The following is a 17,400-nucleotide window of genomic DNA, read 5'->3' as shown; positions in this document are numbered from 1 at the left end:
AAAGAGACCACAGCCAACAGAGTTCAACAGCGCTTCTCCTGCTGCACAACTCCCACCCAGGAACACGTTCAAGGAGCTGGAACAAACCCCAAAGTTATTTGCATGCATTTTCAGCTCTCTCTGCCTGTTTCAGACAGCCAAATTCTTCTGCAGATTCCTTACAGGGTGACTGAATTACCTCGCAAAGTTGTCATCTGACCCAGGAGCAAGAGGTGCGACGGCGGAAGCTGAATCTGAAAATACATCCACCAGGAGGTTACCACTAGAGGACGGTGGGGGAGCAGCACCCAGACCCAGCAGATCCTCAGACGGAGAAGGAGTAGACTAGGGAAGACAAGACACTTGGGTGTTACACTGCAGCAAAACTAAAACCAAGCTGTCTCTCTGGCACAAACAAGCTATGGCACAGTGCCTCTCCCCACCCCAAATCACGCTTTGAATGGACATAGGAGGCTTCACGAATGCCGTTATCACCTTGCATTTCAATTTAAGGTCATTTACAGAGGTGGTGTGGTTGGTCTGGAGGCTTTTTTGTCTCTTTTGCTGGGTTTTTTTTCCTCTCTCTTTAAGAGAGTTTTATCTAATAACTAAATAAACCCCCCAAATTAATCTGCCTGGTGTCTGCCTTCTGCAGAATCAGATTCTAATGTGTGCCTCCCCGCTCCCCACTTCTCACCTTAGTTCCAAGAGAAATGAAGCACTGTATGGAATGGTATTTAAATGTGTTGCTTTTCTTTCACAAAAGAATCCAGCAAGAAAGGCAGTGGCTTTTCCACAAACCTGAATTAAATGATCACAGCATCCTTAAAACTGACTCTCAGTTTAGCCCAGGGTTCTGGAAGCTGGGCAAACCTTGGAAACAATGTCAAGCCTAACCAGCAAAAAAGCAGAGCCTGGAGCTACTTCAAGCTGCAAACAACTGAAGGCAGAAGCAAGACCTTCGAAATTTCTCTCTCAAATAGAGCAAATCAAGTAGCCAGGACACAGAGACATGCAAAGGCCACACATGTGCCCAAGTCACGTGCAAGAACAAGGCAGAGACTGCTAAAGTGTTCATCTGCTGGACGTCAGTAGCCTGCAACGTGCCAGGTTTGCCAAAGATGAGTCAGGAGATGCATTTGGATTGAGTCTGAAATCCTGGTTCTGTGAGCCAGCTCCAAGCTGTTAAATACTCCACAGATTGAATTTGATGCAGGATAATGAAAAATTTTCCCTGGCAAAAATTTTCAGAAGCCAATCCAAACAGCTGGAACTCCAGCTTGGAACAGATTCCTGGTATGCAAGCCAGGGTGACACCAAAGCCAGTAATGAAGGTGTTAGAACGGAGGTTCTTACATGGCTGCAACCCATGAAGTGAAGCTCATAAAACAGAACACAGTTTTAACTGCCAGCCACCTGGATCAGGCATGCAAAGGGAATCTGGCAGCTTTTCTGCTGGAAAGGTATTTCTGTCCATTCAAAGATGTTGCACTTGGAACATCTACTCTTACATACCGCAATGACTAAGAGTTAAAGGATTCTGCTTTAATAAACTGAGCAGGGAGTGTGCTGAAGTATTTCCTCCTCTTAGGTAATCTCCTACTACATCTCAGATGTAATTACAAGTTATGCTAGTCATTAAAGCCAGAAACAAGCATTATGTTATGGGAACAATTCATCCTGCCAGCTTTAATTGACAGTAAGAGGAGAGATTTCAGCTCAGGAGAAACAAGACTGTGGCCTTGCCTTCCATAACTGAACACAAACTGTACTGTCAAACAAACAGTAACAACATTATACTGAGTCAATCAATCTTGTCTACATCTAGTAAGAAACAAGCCCAAAACACAACATCAAAACAGCCCACATCAAGACCTTAAATATCTACCATGTTAGAGCAGGAGAACAGCTGATATCAAAAAGGTGCAACTCAAACTCTAATATAGGTTAATTTTAGCATCTCACCTTCACTGTAATTTCAGCAGCAAGGACAATTCCCACTTTGAAGTTTACAGCAATATGTTCATATTTGCCATAGCAACATTGTAAAAGGGATTATTTAGTTTCTTTTTCAGGCTGCAGACAAGTTTATCTCCAATTACAAAAGATTTCCAAGGGGAAATTGCATCCAATCATTGGGGGGGCGCAAAGCAGGTCCCCCTGTTCCCCTGTATTTTATAGCAAACACCCATATCCTGAAATTTGAGATGAGAAGTTTATAAACCCCTAACAAGGCACTTGAAGGCACTTTCACACTGCCTGAATGAGGGAAGTAACAGCTTTTTAACTCACAACAGCACTGACATTGACAGCGGCAGGTTCAGCACTTCCGTTCATATCAGAGCTCCTCTCCTTTTTGATCTCTTCCAGGTCAGTAACTGTGCCTGGGCCTTTCTTCTTCTTGAGTTTAGCCAAAATAGAAGATTCCCTCTCTGGGAAGGGAGGCATTTCTTCCAGCACCGTTGCCTTATCACAGACAAAAAGTGTATTAGTGTAACTTACAGAGAAACAGCCAAACCAGCTTCTGAGTCTTTGAAGGCAAAAGCAGAAGTCATTATCCAGACAGGAGATGACAATGCAGGTTGTTGGGCAGTGAGGGAGCATTTTTAAACCAACAAAAGTCAAAACATTCTGAAGCCCTCCCAAGGCAGCTGTTTAAGAGAACAGGAGCAGATCACTTGTCTGGTGCAGTGCTATTAAACAAACAAAAACTCAGATCATATCAGACCTAACAGTTCTTAATTCAAGCAGACCTAGACTGAAACCACAGAAGACCACCCAAGGACCGAGCATTTATTAGATGCCAAGGCTAACTGTGCCATGCTCTGGCTAGGTCTGAGTGCATCAGGTTCCAACACTGAATTTTGAGAAAGAAGAAAGCAAAACTCAGGACAGTTGCACATTTCCTGCCCACCATGCAATCAGTCCTCAAAACAAAGCAGTAACCTTTTGGTGTCTGAATGCTGTTGGACACCCTACTGCACCTGCCTGCACTGGCTTCCCAGCCCCAGACTCCTATGCTTTAATGGTTATATGTCCCACTAAAGCAGTAACAACTGGGATTTTAGCTCTAAATTGAAGATGACTGCAGCTGAATTAGGTAGAGTAAACCAAAAAATTTAGTGCCCACATTCTGGATCCTGCATGAAGACTTCTGAGGAATCAAGTCAGGTGGAGTGGAGTTCATTTGTTGACAGAAGACACAGCTAGAGCTCTACACAAGAGAATAAAACTATCTTTATACCTACCAAGATATCAGTACTGGCAATAGTACTGAGCCTCAAATACTCAACAGCTCTCTGCTGCAGCTCAACGTCAGCATTCTTCAGCTGACTGTCACTGCGCAGCACATCTTGAATTGTAGTTTTGATCTCTGGGAACAGGTTCACAAACTTGATGTAGGTAGACAGAAGCAGAGCTCTGGTAGGAACACTGCACAGGTGGAACTTGGAATGCAGCAAGTTGAACTGGATCAGGGGACTTAAAAGACGGGAAGAGAAAGAATTTGTTCAGTTTTGGCAGACAGGATCATTCTTAGTGCATTAGTAGCAAGAGCTGCATCACTTGTTAAGTGGCCTGTGTTCAACAGACACTGGATTCTTCACAGAAAGTGTTTTACCTTGATCTTGGATCACCTGCTATCAGATTTCCAAATTCTCCCAAGATGTAGCCACCTACTTTTACAAGATTCTCGTGGCATGCTGGAGCCTGAAGGGCCTGCAAGAACACAGTAAGAGTCAGTCTGCAGTGCATCAAGAGAAAAAAGAAGCTTTTCTTTCAATTTCATGTCCACTTCACTGGTCTCTAAGAGGTCTAGCCTAGAGTACTTAAGAGAAAAGTGATGATGATACACAGTAGGACTTCAAAGAAGAAACTCTGTTAATTATCACTTGCTTAAGAGCAGCCTTAGACCCAACCAGCAGCAACATGGACTTGGGAGGACAATTACTGCAGCTTAGATTTCCCCTTCCACCTTTGGAGGCATCAAAGCATATGAGCATACTTAATTTAAACCCTGCTGAAGTTGTCCAAACCAAATATACTTTTGGTTTTTAAAATATGAAGAAACACAGAGCAGGGATGAGTTCTGAAAGGCAGCTTAAACATTCAGGAAAAGCAGTCAAAAAAGTGGAACCCCAGGTTAAAACACCAAACCAATAAAAAGAAATCCCAAGTCAGGGTAACAAGGCCAGGCCTTTAATAGTTAAAAAGCCAACTTTAATAGTTGGAATTCCAGTTTTATCAGATTCCAAGCAAATAATGGGTATATACTTCCAGAAGGATCATCAAGCTATCTTTGGAGTGTTTTCAATTCCTACTTGCAGAAAACTCGGGGGGCAGCGGGGTGGGGGAGAGGAAGAGGCAAGCCACCCTGTAACAGGCTTCTATTTTCACTACATTTCAGTCATTTTCCAGGTAATTTCCTTACTAAGACATCCATTCATAGATTGGGTTGGAAGAGACCTTAAAGATAATCTAGTTCTAACTCCACTGCCATGAGCAGGGACACCTCCCACTAGTCCAGGTTGCTCAAGGCCTCATCCAACCTGGCCTTGGAAGCCTCCAGGGAGGGGACATCCACAGCCTCCCTGGGCAACCTGTTCCAGCATCTCAATCTCCTCTCTTCCAGCTCAAAGCCATTGTCCCTCACCCTGGCACTACAAACCCTTGCTAGAAGTCCCTCCCCAAGGTCTCCTGTAGCCTCCTTCAGGTACTGGCAAGGTGCTGTAAGGTCTTCCTGAAGCCTTTTCTTCTCCAGGCTGAACAGCCCCATCTCGCAGCCTGTCCCCTCAATGCTATCCTCCGAAACAACCCCCCCAGCACAATCCACCCAAAACCAGAGCAGTGTCAGGTGTACACTGCATAAGCCAGAAAAGCTTCTCATTAACCTGAGTCTCTGGCTCTGAGAAAAAAAAAACTAGAATAAAAAAAAAATCTCTGCTGCTATCTACACAGAAGGCTTTAGCAATCTTTTGTAGAGACATTCAAGCTGTATTTTGACTCCTCCCTAACACATGGATGCACACACCTCTCTCACATGTCTGTTATTTACTGAATTCCTAGCTCAGTTTGAAAGTGACCACCATTATTCTCACCTCAAAAACAGTCTTTGCTGCATAGCCTTGCACATCATCCCTGTTGATGACAATCTGAATGACTCTGTACCACACTTCTTCACTGACGTAGTCCCCGGCGATGCGAATCAGGTTCAGGATTGTGTCCACATACCAGGTGTAGTCCACAGCATACTTCTCAGCTAGGATTGCAACCTTCAGAACCTGAATGCACACAAGAGAATAAAGGAGGCTGATCAGCTTCTGCTGCAGGCTGTGATACCCCAGGGCAGCCCAGAAGCCTCTGTTTGATGCAGCAGCTTGCTCCCTTGCTTCCACAGCTCAGGGGAAAGATGAATACACACTGTCAGCCAGAAGACACCAGCTGTCAGGCACATGATGCTTTCCCCACAATGCATTCAAAGAGCTTGCTTCTGAGGCTTTCCAGCTGTGTGCTCAAGAGCAAAGGAATGAATGTTTTTCATTTGCTATAAAAATCACCATAAATTCATGGAATAGTTTGGGTTAGGTGGTGTGGTGGGCTAAAGTTTCCCCTAAACTTTTAAAGGCATAGCCTAAAACTACCACAAAAGGGACCTTAAAGATGATTTAGTTCCAACCCCCTCCCAGCATGAGCACAGACACCTTCCACTGGACCAGGCTGCCCAAGGCCCTGTCCAGCCTGGAGGTGTTCAAGAGGGGACTGGACGAGGCACTTGGTGCCATGGTCTAGTCATGAGGTCTGTGGTGACAGGTTGGACTCGATCTTTGAGGTCTCTTCCAACCTTAGTGATACTGTGATACCTCTCCAGGGAGAGGGCATCCACAACCTGCCTGGGAAACCAGTTCAAAACTATCACTGAGACAGGACCACATAGGAAATTGAAAAGCTCTGGACAGAACCCCAGTAACTCAAGCTATCAGAGGCAGACCAGTCACCAAAACACAGCTGACCTTTTGGGGTCACACCATGATTCTTAGATCCTGAAGCAAACAATCAACATGAAAAGAGATCTCCATACCATTTGTTATCAGTCACATCTATATTGACCTATTCTGTTAAGAGCAGCAAGTTAATAGAATGAAATTCACATTATCTGCCAAGTCAGGAGAGACTGCCAGCAGGAACAGGACAGTACAAGAGGGAAATCCACTAACACTGCATTCTGTGCTAGCTTCTCTCATTAAGAAACTTTTGCATCCAACTAAGCTAAATATTTACCCTAAGAACAGGTTTTGGCCACTGTTCTAGGAAGGTCCTTAAGAGAATATTTTAACTATTATACTTTTTTCCTGCTAGGAGAAAGAAGAGATACCATACCTCTCTTAACCTGGTTATTAGATACTGTTTTATGGAACTCCTTAGACTGATGTTGTCACAGCATCCACAATATGAAGCTGCAGCTACAAATAAGCATTTACCACACTAATTTTTGAAGCTATTAGAAAGTTAGCTAGAGTAGGATAGAACCCTTAGCTCTAGACCTCAAGCACTGGTAAAATTCATTTTCCTTTCTATATGCAGGCCAAGATTAGTTTTCAAAATGTTTATTTCCCAAGGTTTTGCTTTTTCTTCCCTCTCCAACCTAAATGAAGAGCACTCTTCAGCCTCCTTTTCTTCTTCAACCTAACTGAAGAATGCTCTTTGCTATTAGACTCCAAAATTAGGGGGAAGGCTTTGGCTTATTTTTTGGAACCACAAAAAAGACTCTCCCCAGCATCTCAATAAATAAGTGATGCACATGGTGCCAAAGCCAGCTGTGAAGGAGTTAAGGAAACACTAATATCAACTCACAATTTCCTCTCTGATAGAATAATCAGCAGTCTCCAAGTAATTCAGCATTTCAGCCACAATCTGCTGGGCATTGCTTCGGTCACACATGGCGTACAGGAGATCTACAGCTCTCTGTCGTACACTCACATCTCTTTCAGTCTGCAAAAAGGACACACACAGAAGGTCAGGATGAATTCACTTTTGAGAAGGACAAGCAATTTACTGAAGAGATAAAAAGTTACTATAGAGTCATAAAATGGTCCAGGCCAGAAGGGACCTCCAAAGGTCATCTAGTCCGACCTCCCTGCAGTCAGCAGGGACATCCCCAACTAGACCAGGCTGCCTAGGGCCTCCTCGAGTTGAGTATCTCCAGGGATGGGGTCTCAACCACCTCCCTGGGCAACTTGTTCCAGTGTTCCACTACCTTCATAGTAGAGAACTTCCTCCTGATACCCAGTCTAATTCTGCCCTTCTCTAGTCTGAAGCCATTGCCCCTTGTCCTCTCCCTGCAGACCTGTGCAAACAGTCTCTCCACCCTTCCTGTAGGCCCCCTTCATGTACTGGAAGTCTGACATTAGGTCTCCCCAGAGCCTCCTCTTCTCTGGACTGAACAACCCACAGTCAACTTTAAAGCAAACACAATTTCATCATCTTTCAGATGCAGATTGAACATAGATACACTCTTCACACAAGCTCTGAGTTTCTCACATTATTCTCACTTTCAGTCACCTGGGTCTTCCCAGGTGGTCTCTGGACTCAGCTTCCTGCTTTTGGATAACGTCACCAAAACTCAAATAATTAGGGTTTGTGTCTGTAGTTTACATATCCAATGCTGTGCAAGTGCTGGGAGAATGGAGGAGTTTGGACAGAATACTCCACAATTACCCTAGCTATGGTGAGTGAGTTTGTGGTCCACTGGGTAAGCGGCACCGCTGGCCACAAGTGCACTAATAACTGGCTGAAATTGTCCAACCACAGTGCAATGGGCAATTAGCTACCTACAGGTTTAGTGCTGGGCTTACATTGTACCAACTGAAGCTGACCTCTGCTTTTGCCAGCACAGCAAGGTTTTGCAGGACTAAGAGAAAAACCTAAAGAAGACTTCTGAGAACAATACTAAAGAGACTCAATAAGATACGAGCTTAATGAGGGGGTTGGGGGGGTGGACCTTAGGGCAGAGAGCACTGAGACAGGGGACCAGACAACACTCAGCACAGACTGCACACAAATATTTACCTTCAGGGCATTGATAACAGTTTCTATGTGTGTTTTCACAGCCTCGTGTGAGAACTCAGAGCTGGCAAGCGTGCACATGCTTTCCAGTGCTAGGTAACGCAAATTAGTTTCTCGGTGCTGCAAGAACTGACCTAGCTGGTTACAGGCACGGACTAGGAGGTTTGGCTCACTGCACAGGAGAGGAGAAAAAGTGACAGGGTTAAAAGCAGCAGGTTTGAGAACACCCAACACCGACTATATTATTTCTGCAGTGGAAAACTCTTTAAATGCATCCAAGTGTCTGCGAGAACGCCTTGCTGGTGACACAAGAATTCAGATAGGGAGAGCAAATCCCCTGTGTGGGATTAGAGTGGTGGGGTCAATACAAAACACACCCCCAAAAACAGAAGTCATGAGAAACAAAGCCATTAAAAACCCCAGGCTGACAGCAACACGGTGCATTAATACTGCTCAATTCCATGGCTGTGCTCGTGTTCCAGTCTAGCAAGCAGCTTCATCTTCTGTTCTCCTCCCTTTCTCCCCCACCCCCAGTAAAACTCCATGTAGCATTCCAGACTAAGCCACAGCTTTTCACTTAAACCACCCTGGCCAGAGGCAGGTCCTCCCAGCTCACCTGTCGTGGTGTATGATCAAGCTGATGGCCTCAAAGAGCACGGCGTTCTTCGCGTTGGAGTGCTGCACTTTCTTGGACTTGGGCGGCTCCTGTGCTTTGTTGAGGATGGTTTCCAGGCACTCTGTCAGGCGGCCACGGACCGCAGGGTCTTCTGGAGAACAACGAGCCGTTGGACAACTTCATCTAACTCAACACCCTAAGCCCTACTTTAGGCCTTCCACATTGCTAGAGCTGACTAAACTGAACTGCTCTGATACATCAAATGCAGTTCACCTTCCCCCAGTAGAGGGCTGGCGTAAGAACTCTGTGCCACAGCTCTGTTGGGGGTGACTGCAAAAGTCAAACGCACTATGTGCTGTATTTCAAGGCTTTAATACCATAGAATGGCTTAGGTTGGGAGGGGACACAGTCTCAAGCTGTGCCAGGGGAGGTTTAGACTCGAGGTGAGGAGAAGGTTCTTCACCAAGTGAGTGGTTCGTCATTGGGATGTGCTGCCCAGGGAGGTGGTGGAGTCACCGTCCCTGGAGGTGTTCAAGAGGGGATTGGATGTGGCACTTGGTGCCATGGTCTAGTCATGAGGTCTGTGGAGACAGGTTGGACTCGATGATCCTCGAGGTCTCTTCCAACCTTGGTGATACAGTGACTTTAGATACCACCTACTCCAGCACCCCTGCCAAGGGCAGGGATACTTCTCAACTAGACTTGGTTGCCCAAGGCCTCATACAGCCTGGCCCTGAACACCTCAAGAGAAGGGGCATCCACAGCCTCTACAGGCAACCTATTTCAGAGTCTCACCACTCTCATACTGAAGAACTCCTTCCTAAGCTCCAGTCTGACCCTGCTCTCCCTCAGCTGAAAATCATTCCCCCTTGTCCTGTTGCTAGAGACCCTTATAAAGAGACCCTCTCCAACTTTCCTGTAGATTCCCTTCAGGTATTGGAAGGCAGCTATAAGGTCTCTTCAGTGCCTTTACTTCTCTAGGCTGAACAACCCCAGCTCCCTCAGCCTATCCTCACAGCAGAAATGCTCCAGCCCTTGGATCATCTGTTTGAAATGGCAGCTGCAACTGGTTTATAAGAGGCACAGCGGTTTGAGACTTCGCTCTGAGCTACACAGCATTTAACATAACAACATGAAACATTCAGGAGCACAGACTTCAGTGTCCTTGTCTTAAGACAACATGCATGCTCTCCAAGTTATGGTAACATCACAGCAGCCCCCTGCAGATAACTTACGGCACAGGAGAGAGGGCCGCAGCTGAGATGTGTGCATTACCTGGAGGAGGGTAGCACTGTAACAGCCTCAGAAGTTTCACAGACAACCAAGGAGCAGGAACAAAGTAGTATGTGTAGTCCTGAAGATCTGTTGATGCAGAAGTTACAATCTGCAAAATAAGCAGAGGGCACATCAGCTACTGGAGTGAAGTGGTATGCAATCACAAGAAGGATCTAAGGAACCTTGTAGGTCACCTTTGACAGAGGCTTACAAAACTATGTCACCAGCAACGTTTAATTCAGTAGATTAATTAGGTGCAAGCTGTCATTCTAGGACTACACCAGCAGGCTCCTCTTAACTGAAATTCAGTTTTACAGACACAGCAAGTTTGGGAACTCTGTTCCCAGGAGTATGTTTGCTTTTACGAGTGAAGAAGACCATCCTGTAACCCCAAAACGTTTAACTAGAAGCTAGACTTTAATTCAGCAGTTCCTCAATTCAGTGTTACAATTAATTGCTGACAGGTGAACTTGGAATTCAAGTGTAAGATGCTGTGACAGACTCAACTACAGCAGAAAGAAAGAACTAACACCTTCATACTCCAGAGCAAAGAACAGAGAGCTTTCACAGTGAGATGTGATAAGGGTCAGATCAGGCTTCAGGAGTACCCCTCTCTTTTTCCCCCTTTAAGTCTTGGGTAAGGATGAGTGTGGCACTTAGCTTTGCTTAAAGACATTCCAATCTAGTTCTTGCTGCTCCATTACAGAACAGCTATGCACTTCCCTCAGCACTTCCTTGGGCTTTTAAATATTAGCTGAAGTCTTCATGCTTGAAAAGAAATTAAATTTCTCTGAATTCAAAGTAACTTTGGAGGTAACACCACAAAAATCTTAGTATGAAATAGTATCCTCCCATCTCTTGTACACCTTCTATAAGACAAAACCTTACAGGATTGTCCCTTCACTTCTGTCAGCTACCCCCTGTCCCTGCTTAGCACCACACACCCATTTACCCAGTGTCAGGTGCTCATGATTATTAACCTAGCAGCCACTCCAGAGAGGGAATAGGGAGAAGATTCATCTTGTAAGAACCTCAGATAAAAGTTCTGGCTATATTTTTGAGGGTTCCATGAAGAAGTTTGCAGAATTAGTCTTTGATCCAACTCCTCTTTAATGTCACATAAAATGAGCATTAAAAATGCAGCTGCATCATGAGGATCCTTTCAAATACCAGAGAGGAGAGAGGGGTTGGAGTGGGGAGACAGAGTGAGAGATCCTGACTGGACAGGGGAGAAAGAGAGACCCTTTTGCTTCATAGACTTGGAGCACAACATGACAGCTGGGGCAAGCCAACAGTTTTCTGCCTGGGTAAGCAACATGTGCTAGAAGTTAGCTGAACCAACTACATGAAGTGAAACTGAATCATCTTCTCTTTTAATGGTACACTAAACTAATTTGACCTAGAAAGCTGAACAAATAAGTAACAGTAAGCTAACCCGACCTAGAAAGCGGAGTAAATTAAGCAACAGTGAAGTATTATCAGGGTTATCATTGGACTCACTCTGCTTAATCTAGACACTGCCAAGGAGACTGAAGTTTTAAACTCTTCTGGGTTCTTCTGTGCCAAAGTGGTAATCAGACTTGTAGCTGCAGTAACCACACCCTAGAAAAAATAAAACCAGAACACTCAGTTTTGTACAGTTTAAGATGCTGCCCACCAACACCTTCCACTTCAAGTGCATGATAATATACAACAACTCAAAAGTTTATGTCCATGGCAAAGCCCCACATTAAAAAGCCCTTTATTTTGGCTGGCAGATGGCACACAGGATCCTCACCAAGGTGATACAGCCCTGAGGACAGAGACTTGGGGGTGCTGGGGGAGGAGAAGCTCAGCAGGAGCTCTCAGTGTGCACTTGCAGCCCGGAAAGCCAAGCAGAGCCTGGGCTGCAGCAAGAGAAGTGTGGCCAGCACGGCCAGGGAGGGGATTCTGCCCCTCTGCTCAGCTCTGGGGAGACCCCACCTGCAGTACTGCCTCCAGCTCTGGAGCCCCTATTCCAAGAGGGATCTGGAGGTGCTGGAAGGTGTCCAGAGAAGGGCCATGAGGATGAGCAGAGGGCTGAAGCACCTCTCCTATGACCTGGGGCTGTTCAGTCTGGAGAAGAGAAGGCTCCCAGGTGACCTCATTGTGGCCTTCCAGGATCTGAAGGGGGCTCCAAGAAGGCTGGGGAGGGACTGCTCAGGATCTCAGGCAGGGATAGGACTAGGGGGAATGGAATGAAGCTGGAGGTGGGGAGATTCAGGCTGGAAGGGAGGAGGAAGTTCTTCCCCATGAGAGTGGTGAAGCCCTGGGATGGGTTGTGCAGGGCAGTGGTTGAGTCCGCATCCCTAGAGGTGTTTAAGCCCAGGCTGGCTGAGGCTCTGGCCAGGCTGATCTAGTGTGGGGTGTCCCTGCCCATGGCAGGGGGGTTGGAACTAGATGATCCTTGTGGTCCCTTCCAACCCTGACTGATACTATGATACTGTGATGCTTGCAGAGCATTTCATGACATTTTTTTAATAGCTTTTATTTTGTGTTTGGATAGTACCTATAAATACAGAGAGCTATGATAATATAAAGCCTGGGTGCAAACTGTCTTACTTCAAAAGAAGCATGAGGAGAAGGAATAGAGTACAGGTGGCCATTCCCGAAGGAATTCTGACAACCCAACATGGAGAGGGCTTGTGTAAGAAACATTTTCTATTAGTGCAGAAAAGAAGCACCCCTGTAACTCCTGAAACAAGTCTTAATGGCCCTACTTCCATAATAGAACTACATGGAGAAGTCTCCCATCTAGAATATGCTTTTCTGAACCAGCAAGGCAAGAATGACACCACAGCACAAGGAAGTCCAAGCACTGGCAAATCTTGCCTGTTCAGAGCAGGTCTCATCTTAAAAGGCCCAGGAAAATTATGTTTTACATCTGTGCAATATGAATTAGGATCACAAGGTCAATTTAGACCCAGAGCAAAAGACATTGTGCATATCATCCTGTATCTCCAAGGAAAAGACAAACAAAGCTTTATTAAAAGTTAACACATAAAGCAGCTAAAGCAGTGTAACTCCTTCCATTTCTTTTCCCAAGCTTGAAGAAAACCCTGTTTCAAGAAACTCAGTTGCTTGAAAGGCTTGAGGAGAAATAAGTTAGTGCTATTAACAGCAGAAATGACTTCACTGCCTACAGAGCAGGCCCCAGAAGCATAATGAAGCTGATTTACCAAGTGCTGGTCATTGAGGAGATGCACCACTCTAGATGTCCAGTCTCCCATGGGGACAAGGTCAGGAGAAGTCCTATACAGACGCAGCAAGCATAAGGCAGCACTCTGCTTCACACTGTCCATAGTATCTCTGCAAGACAAAACCAAGGTTGTCAAACAGTGCTGAAATCACAGCAATACCTGCAGGCCAGCACTGGGCTGGTCTTTGCACTGACTCACCATCCACAGCCAGGCAGCATCTTCTCAGCTGAAGCTGAAACAGAAGTTTACTAAGTTTTCCACAGGTTATAGTAGTTGTTCTTAATTAGAATCATTATAATCATAGAACAGCTTAGGTTGGAGGGGACCTTAGAGATCATCCACTCAACCCTCCTTGCCGTGGCCAGGGATGCCTCTCAACTAGACTCAGCTGCTCAAGCACTCATCCAACATGGCCTTGAAGACCTCAAGGGAGGAGGCATCCACAACCTCTTTGAGTAACCCCTTCCAGTGTCTCACCACCCTCATACTGAAGAGCTTCTTCCTAAGATCCAGTCTAAACTTGCTCTCCCTCAGCTTAAAACCACTCCCCCTTGTCCTATCACCAGACACCCTTATGAGAAGTCCCTCTCCAGCCTTCCTGTAGGTTCCCTTCAGGTATTAGAAGGCAGCTCTAAGGTCTCCCTAGTGCCTTTTCTTCTCCAGGCTGAACAGCCTTAGTAATTGTCCAGAACGTTTAACTAGTGAAGTTTTCAACTCTTACCTATATGCAGTAGCCTCTCTAAAGAGTCTCTACAACCTAGAGCAGCATTTCACATTTTATCAGAACTGAAAGTTCATCATCAGATGAGTACAAGCTCACCTAGCCATGAGAACAAGCTTCTTCCAAACCAACTCAAGTCATACAGTTAGGGTACACTGCATTATGCATGTGACCAAAGGTGTATCTCCTGCAAGGTCTTGCAGATCAACTACAAATCATTACTTAGCAGCTCCAGTACCTACAGCAAGCATGCAAGGCAGCCAGCTATCACCAAACATGCAACCCACAGCTCCACTCACCTTGCCACCTGTGCTGCTGGCACAGACAAAGGTTATTTTAGGAGCAGCCTGCTGCTCTTCCAGTTCAGTGATCTCCCTTTCAAAAAGTGGCAAATGAAGCATTTTCTATGTTGCACAAACAGCTGAAAACCATAGAGCATCAGTACTGAAAGTTCCAAAAGAACCAGAAACCAGCAGCAGTTCTATGTTAACCTACCAATTTTCCATGAGATCAAATTGCTACCTCAGTTAAAAACCAGCAAACCCCAAAGCTGCTCCTCCTCCCCCTGCCCACTTCCGCCCTCCACTTTATATTCAAGCCGAGTGCACTACGCTGCAGCTGAAAGCCTAACTGACAGGGCTCACTCTGCAGAGGTCTCTTGGTTATGACAGGCACACAACTTATGCTTAGAACCCCAAACTGGTTTGGGTTGGAAGGGACCATCTAGTCCAGTCTCCCTACAGTCAGCAGGAACATCTGCAACTAGAGCCAGTTGCTCAGAGCCCCAATAAACCTGACCTGTAATAGTTGTAGGGATGGGGCCTCTGGGCAGCCTGGGACAGGATTTCACCACCTTCAGCACTAAAAAAAAAAGCAATTCTCTCTCTCTCTCTCCAGTCTGTATCTCACTCTCAATTCAAGCCATCACTCCCTGTCCTGTCATTAAAAGCTGTGCTCAAAAGCCTATCCCAAACTTTCTGACCTTTAAGCACTGAAAAGCTACCATGTCTCCCTGAAGCCTTCTCTTCTCCAGGCCAAACAAACCCAGACTAGCCTCACAGCAGAGGTGGTGTGTTCCAGCCCTCATGTCATTGTTGTGGCTTCCTCTGGATCTCCTCCATCATGTTAACGCCCTTCTTGCGAGGGGAACAAGCTCCTTCTTTGCAGAAGACATGTTCTTGTAACAGTGAGGCTCTGAAGACCAATCCCAGAACACCAACAGCTTGGAGTTCAAACAAGTGTGAACTGAAGGTGCTGTGCTCTATGCTTAATGACTCCAAATGGCTTTTTGCTAGCTTTTTGCAGTTGTCTTACTGAAAGCCATGACTCATCACAGTCTTGACTCTCCTCGCACCTGGGAAGGGCAGTGCAGGATAGGACAGCAAAAAGCCTGACAGGACCCCCAGAACACACCATCTCTAGAATGTGGTCCCTCACATGGGGAATTCCACATCTAAGAAAGGGGAAAGGATGAGCAATTCTCCCCCATTTCTCCCACCAGACCAGGCTTATGCTAAACATCACATGCCAGTTACTTACTCCTCCCTTTGTGGCTCACATTACATTTCAGCTCTGCAGAATAGGGACAGTGCTCAAGCATAGCATTAGAGAAACCATTTACAGGGTTCATAAGTGCTTCCTGAGACTTTCTGCTACAACTACATGTGATGTTGTAGCCTTTCTCTTGCTGCCAACTCAGACAGTGCACATAACAGACACAGTCACAATTGCTGTTGCGTAAGCAACATTGGCAACCTGCAGAGCTTGACATTTAAAGTCTTAAAACACTTCTTGCACAACGCAACACTTTAAAGGAAGACAATAGTTTGTTATAAAACAAGATCCATGCATATTCCAAAACATTTCATAGCCCTAAGAGTGTAAATGCACTCTTTGCACTTGCACACCAAGTTTCGAAATGAATCAGCCCTGCAACCACAAGTTTTGGTGTGGACTTACTCAACTATAGTTGCAGCCATTTGCCAGGAGTGTTTAGAGACTTGCAGCCAACCAAAAGGAAAGGCAGAAAGCTGGCACTGACTGCTGACCCTTTACAGGGAATGCTGTTGATGTGGCTAGCAGATGAAGCAAGGAAGCTCATACAACAGAAAAGTCTCACATTCCTTATAAAATCAGAACCATTTAGCATAGACCAACAGAATTCCTTTGGTTAGAAGAGACCTTTAAGATCAAGTCCAACCATTATCTAACTCTACTCCTTTTGGGCTGCCCAGGGAGGTGGCTGAATTGCCATCCCTGGATATGTTTAAAAGCCATAGAGATCTGGAGCTTGGGGACAGACTTGGAGTGGGCAAAATGGCTGGAGGGCTTGATTTTGGAGATCCTTTCCAGCCTGGATGATTCTGTGAACTCTGCTGGTTAGCCATCTCCTTCAGCACCACATTTGTGCTTTTACAACACCTCCAAGGACAGGGATGCAAACACCTCCCAGAGAAGCCTGTTCCATTCTGATAACCCTTTCAGTCAAGAAGTTTCTTCTCATATCCAACTTACCCAACCTCCTCTGCAGCAGCTTGAGACCATTTCGTCTTGTCCTATCTCTTGTTCCTTGGGAGACCAACCCCCACCTGGCTCCAGACTCCATTCAGGGAGCAGTAGACAGCAAGGTGGTCTCTCCTTAGCCTCCTTGTCTCCAGGCTGAACAATACAAGCTGCTACTCACCAGACCTATTCATCAGTTTTGCTGCCTTTCTTCAGACATGCTTCAGCACCTAAATATCATTCTTGGAGTGAACCCAGCATTTCAGGTGCAGCCTCACCAGTGCCAAGTACAGAGGGACAGTCCTAGTCCTGCTGATCACACTATAGCAGATTCAAGACAAGATGCTGTTGGCCTTCCTGGCCACATGCTGGCTTTTGTTCAGCCAGGTGTCAACCAGCACTCCCAGGTCTCTCTCTCCTGGGTAGTTTCCAGCCATTCTTCCCAAGCCTAGAGCATTGCAGGGGGTTGTTGCAACCCAAGCTCACGCCCTGGCTCGTTTAAACAAAGACCTCAGTTTGTAACAAAGTTCATAGTGTAAACATCTGTTTAGGTTCATATATTTCTTCCTTTCATCAGGAAAGGTAAGAAAAGTAAAGCATTTCAGGAGTGTTTACTGCCACATATTTATACAGAACAAAGCTGTAAAAGTCCACTCAAGATACTGGCATGGTCTTAACTCCCATGCGGTGCTCGTGCCCTTGCATAACCAACTCCACGCTTGAATACAGAGTCTCTGCAGCTACTGGAAACTCACTGTTTGCACTGCAAGAGCTCCAAGCATGGATGTTATGGGTGCTGCAGGTGGAGGAGGCAGAGTCATACCTACCCAGCCACAAGTATTTTGGGGATCTCTCCAGCGAAGGCTTCGGCCATCTCCCGGCTGCCCACGTTGGCGATGCAGTGCAGAGCCAGGCCCATGAAGGTGGGGTTGCGGCTGGCCAGGTCGTTCTTGATGGCGTTGTTGATCAAGCGAATCAGCTCGCTGTTAGAGTTCACCAGGACGGAGATGAAGAGATAGCCCTGGGAT

The 17,400-nt window shown here is 45.9% G+C and overlaps 1 protein-coding gene across 5 annotated transcripts in view; it reads right to left on the bottom strand.

Moving 5' to 3' along the window:
• AP2A2 (adaptor related protein complex 2 subunit alpha 2) overlaps nt 1-17,400 on the bottom strand; it is a 58,275-nt gene that overhangs the window by 11,299 nt on the left and 29,576 nt on the right. For 2 of the 5 annotated variants that reach the window (XM_054171531.1, XM_054171534.1), the window contains exons 4-15: nt 17,200-17,393; nt 13,129-13,258; nt 11,432-11,533; nt 9,932-10,040; nt 8,657-8,807; nt 8,044-8,212; nt 6,829-6,966; nt 5,076-5,258; nt 3,599-3,696; nt 3,228-3,459; nt 2,272-2,445; nt 179-324 (exon numbers count right to left, since the gene is read on the bottom strand). In XM_054171531.1, the coding sequence (XP_054027506.1) occupies nt 179-324; nt 2,272-2,445; nt 3,228-3,459; nt 3,599-3,696; nt 5,076-5,258; nt 6,829-6,966; nt 8,044-8,212; nt 8,657-8,807; nt 9,932-10,040; nt 11,432-11,533; nt 13,129-13,258; nt 17,200-17,393 (1,826 nt within the window). The remainder of the gene's footprint in view (nt 1-178; nt 325-2,271; nt 2,446-3,227; nt 3,460-3,598; nt 3,697-5,075; nt 5,259-6,828; nt 6,967-8,043; nt 8,213-8,656; nt 8,808-9,931; nt 10,041-11,431; nt 11,534-13,128; nt 13,259-17,199; nt 17,394-17,400) is intronic. The other 3 variants (XM_054171532.1, XM_054171535.1, XM_054171533.1) reach the window with 2 other exon arrangements.

The sequence above is a fragment of the Dryobates pubescens genome, chromosome 22 (genome assembly GCF_014839835.1).
Source record: "Dryobates pubescens isolate bDryPub1 chromosome 22, bDryPub1.pri, whole genome shotgun sequence".
NCBI classification, from domain to species: domain Eukaryota; kingdom Metazoa; phylum Chordata; class Aves; order Piciformes; family Picidae; genus Dryobates; species Dryobates pubescens.
The sequence above is the reverse complement of the archived record's forward strand: the minus strand, read 5'-3'. Positions and strand labels throughout refer to the sequence as shown.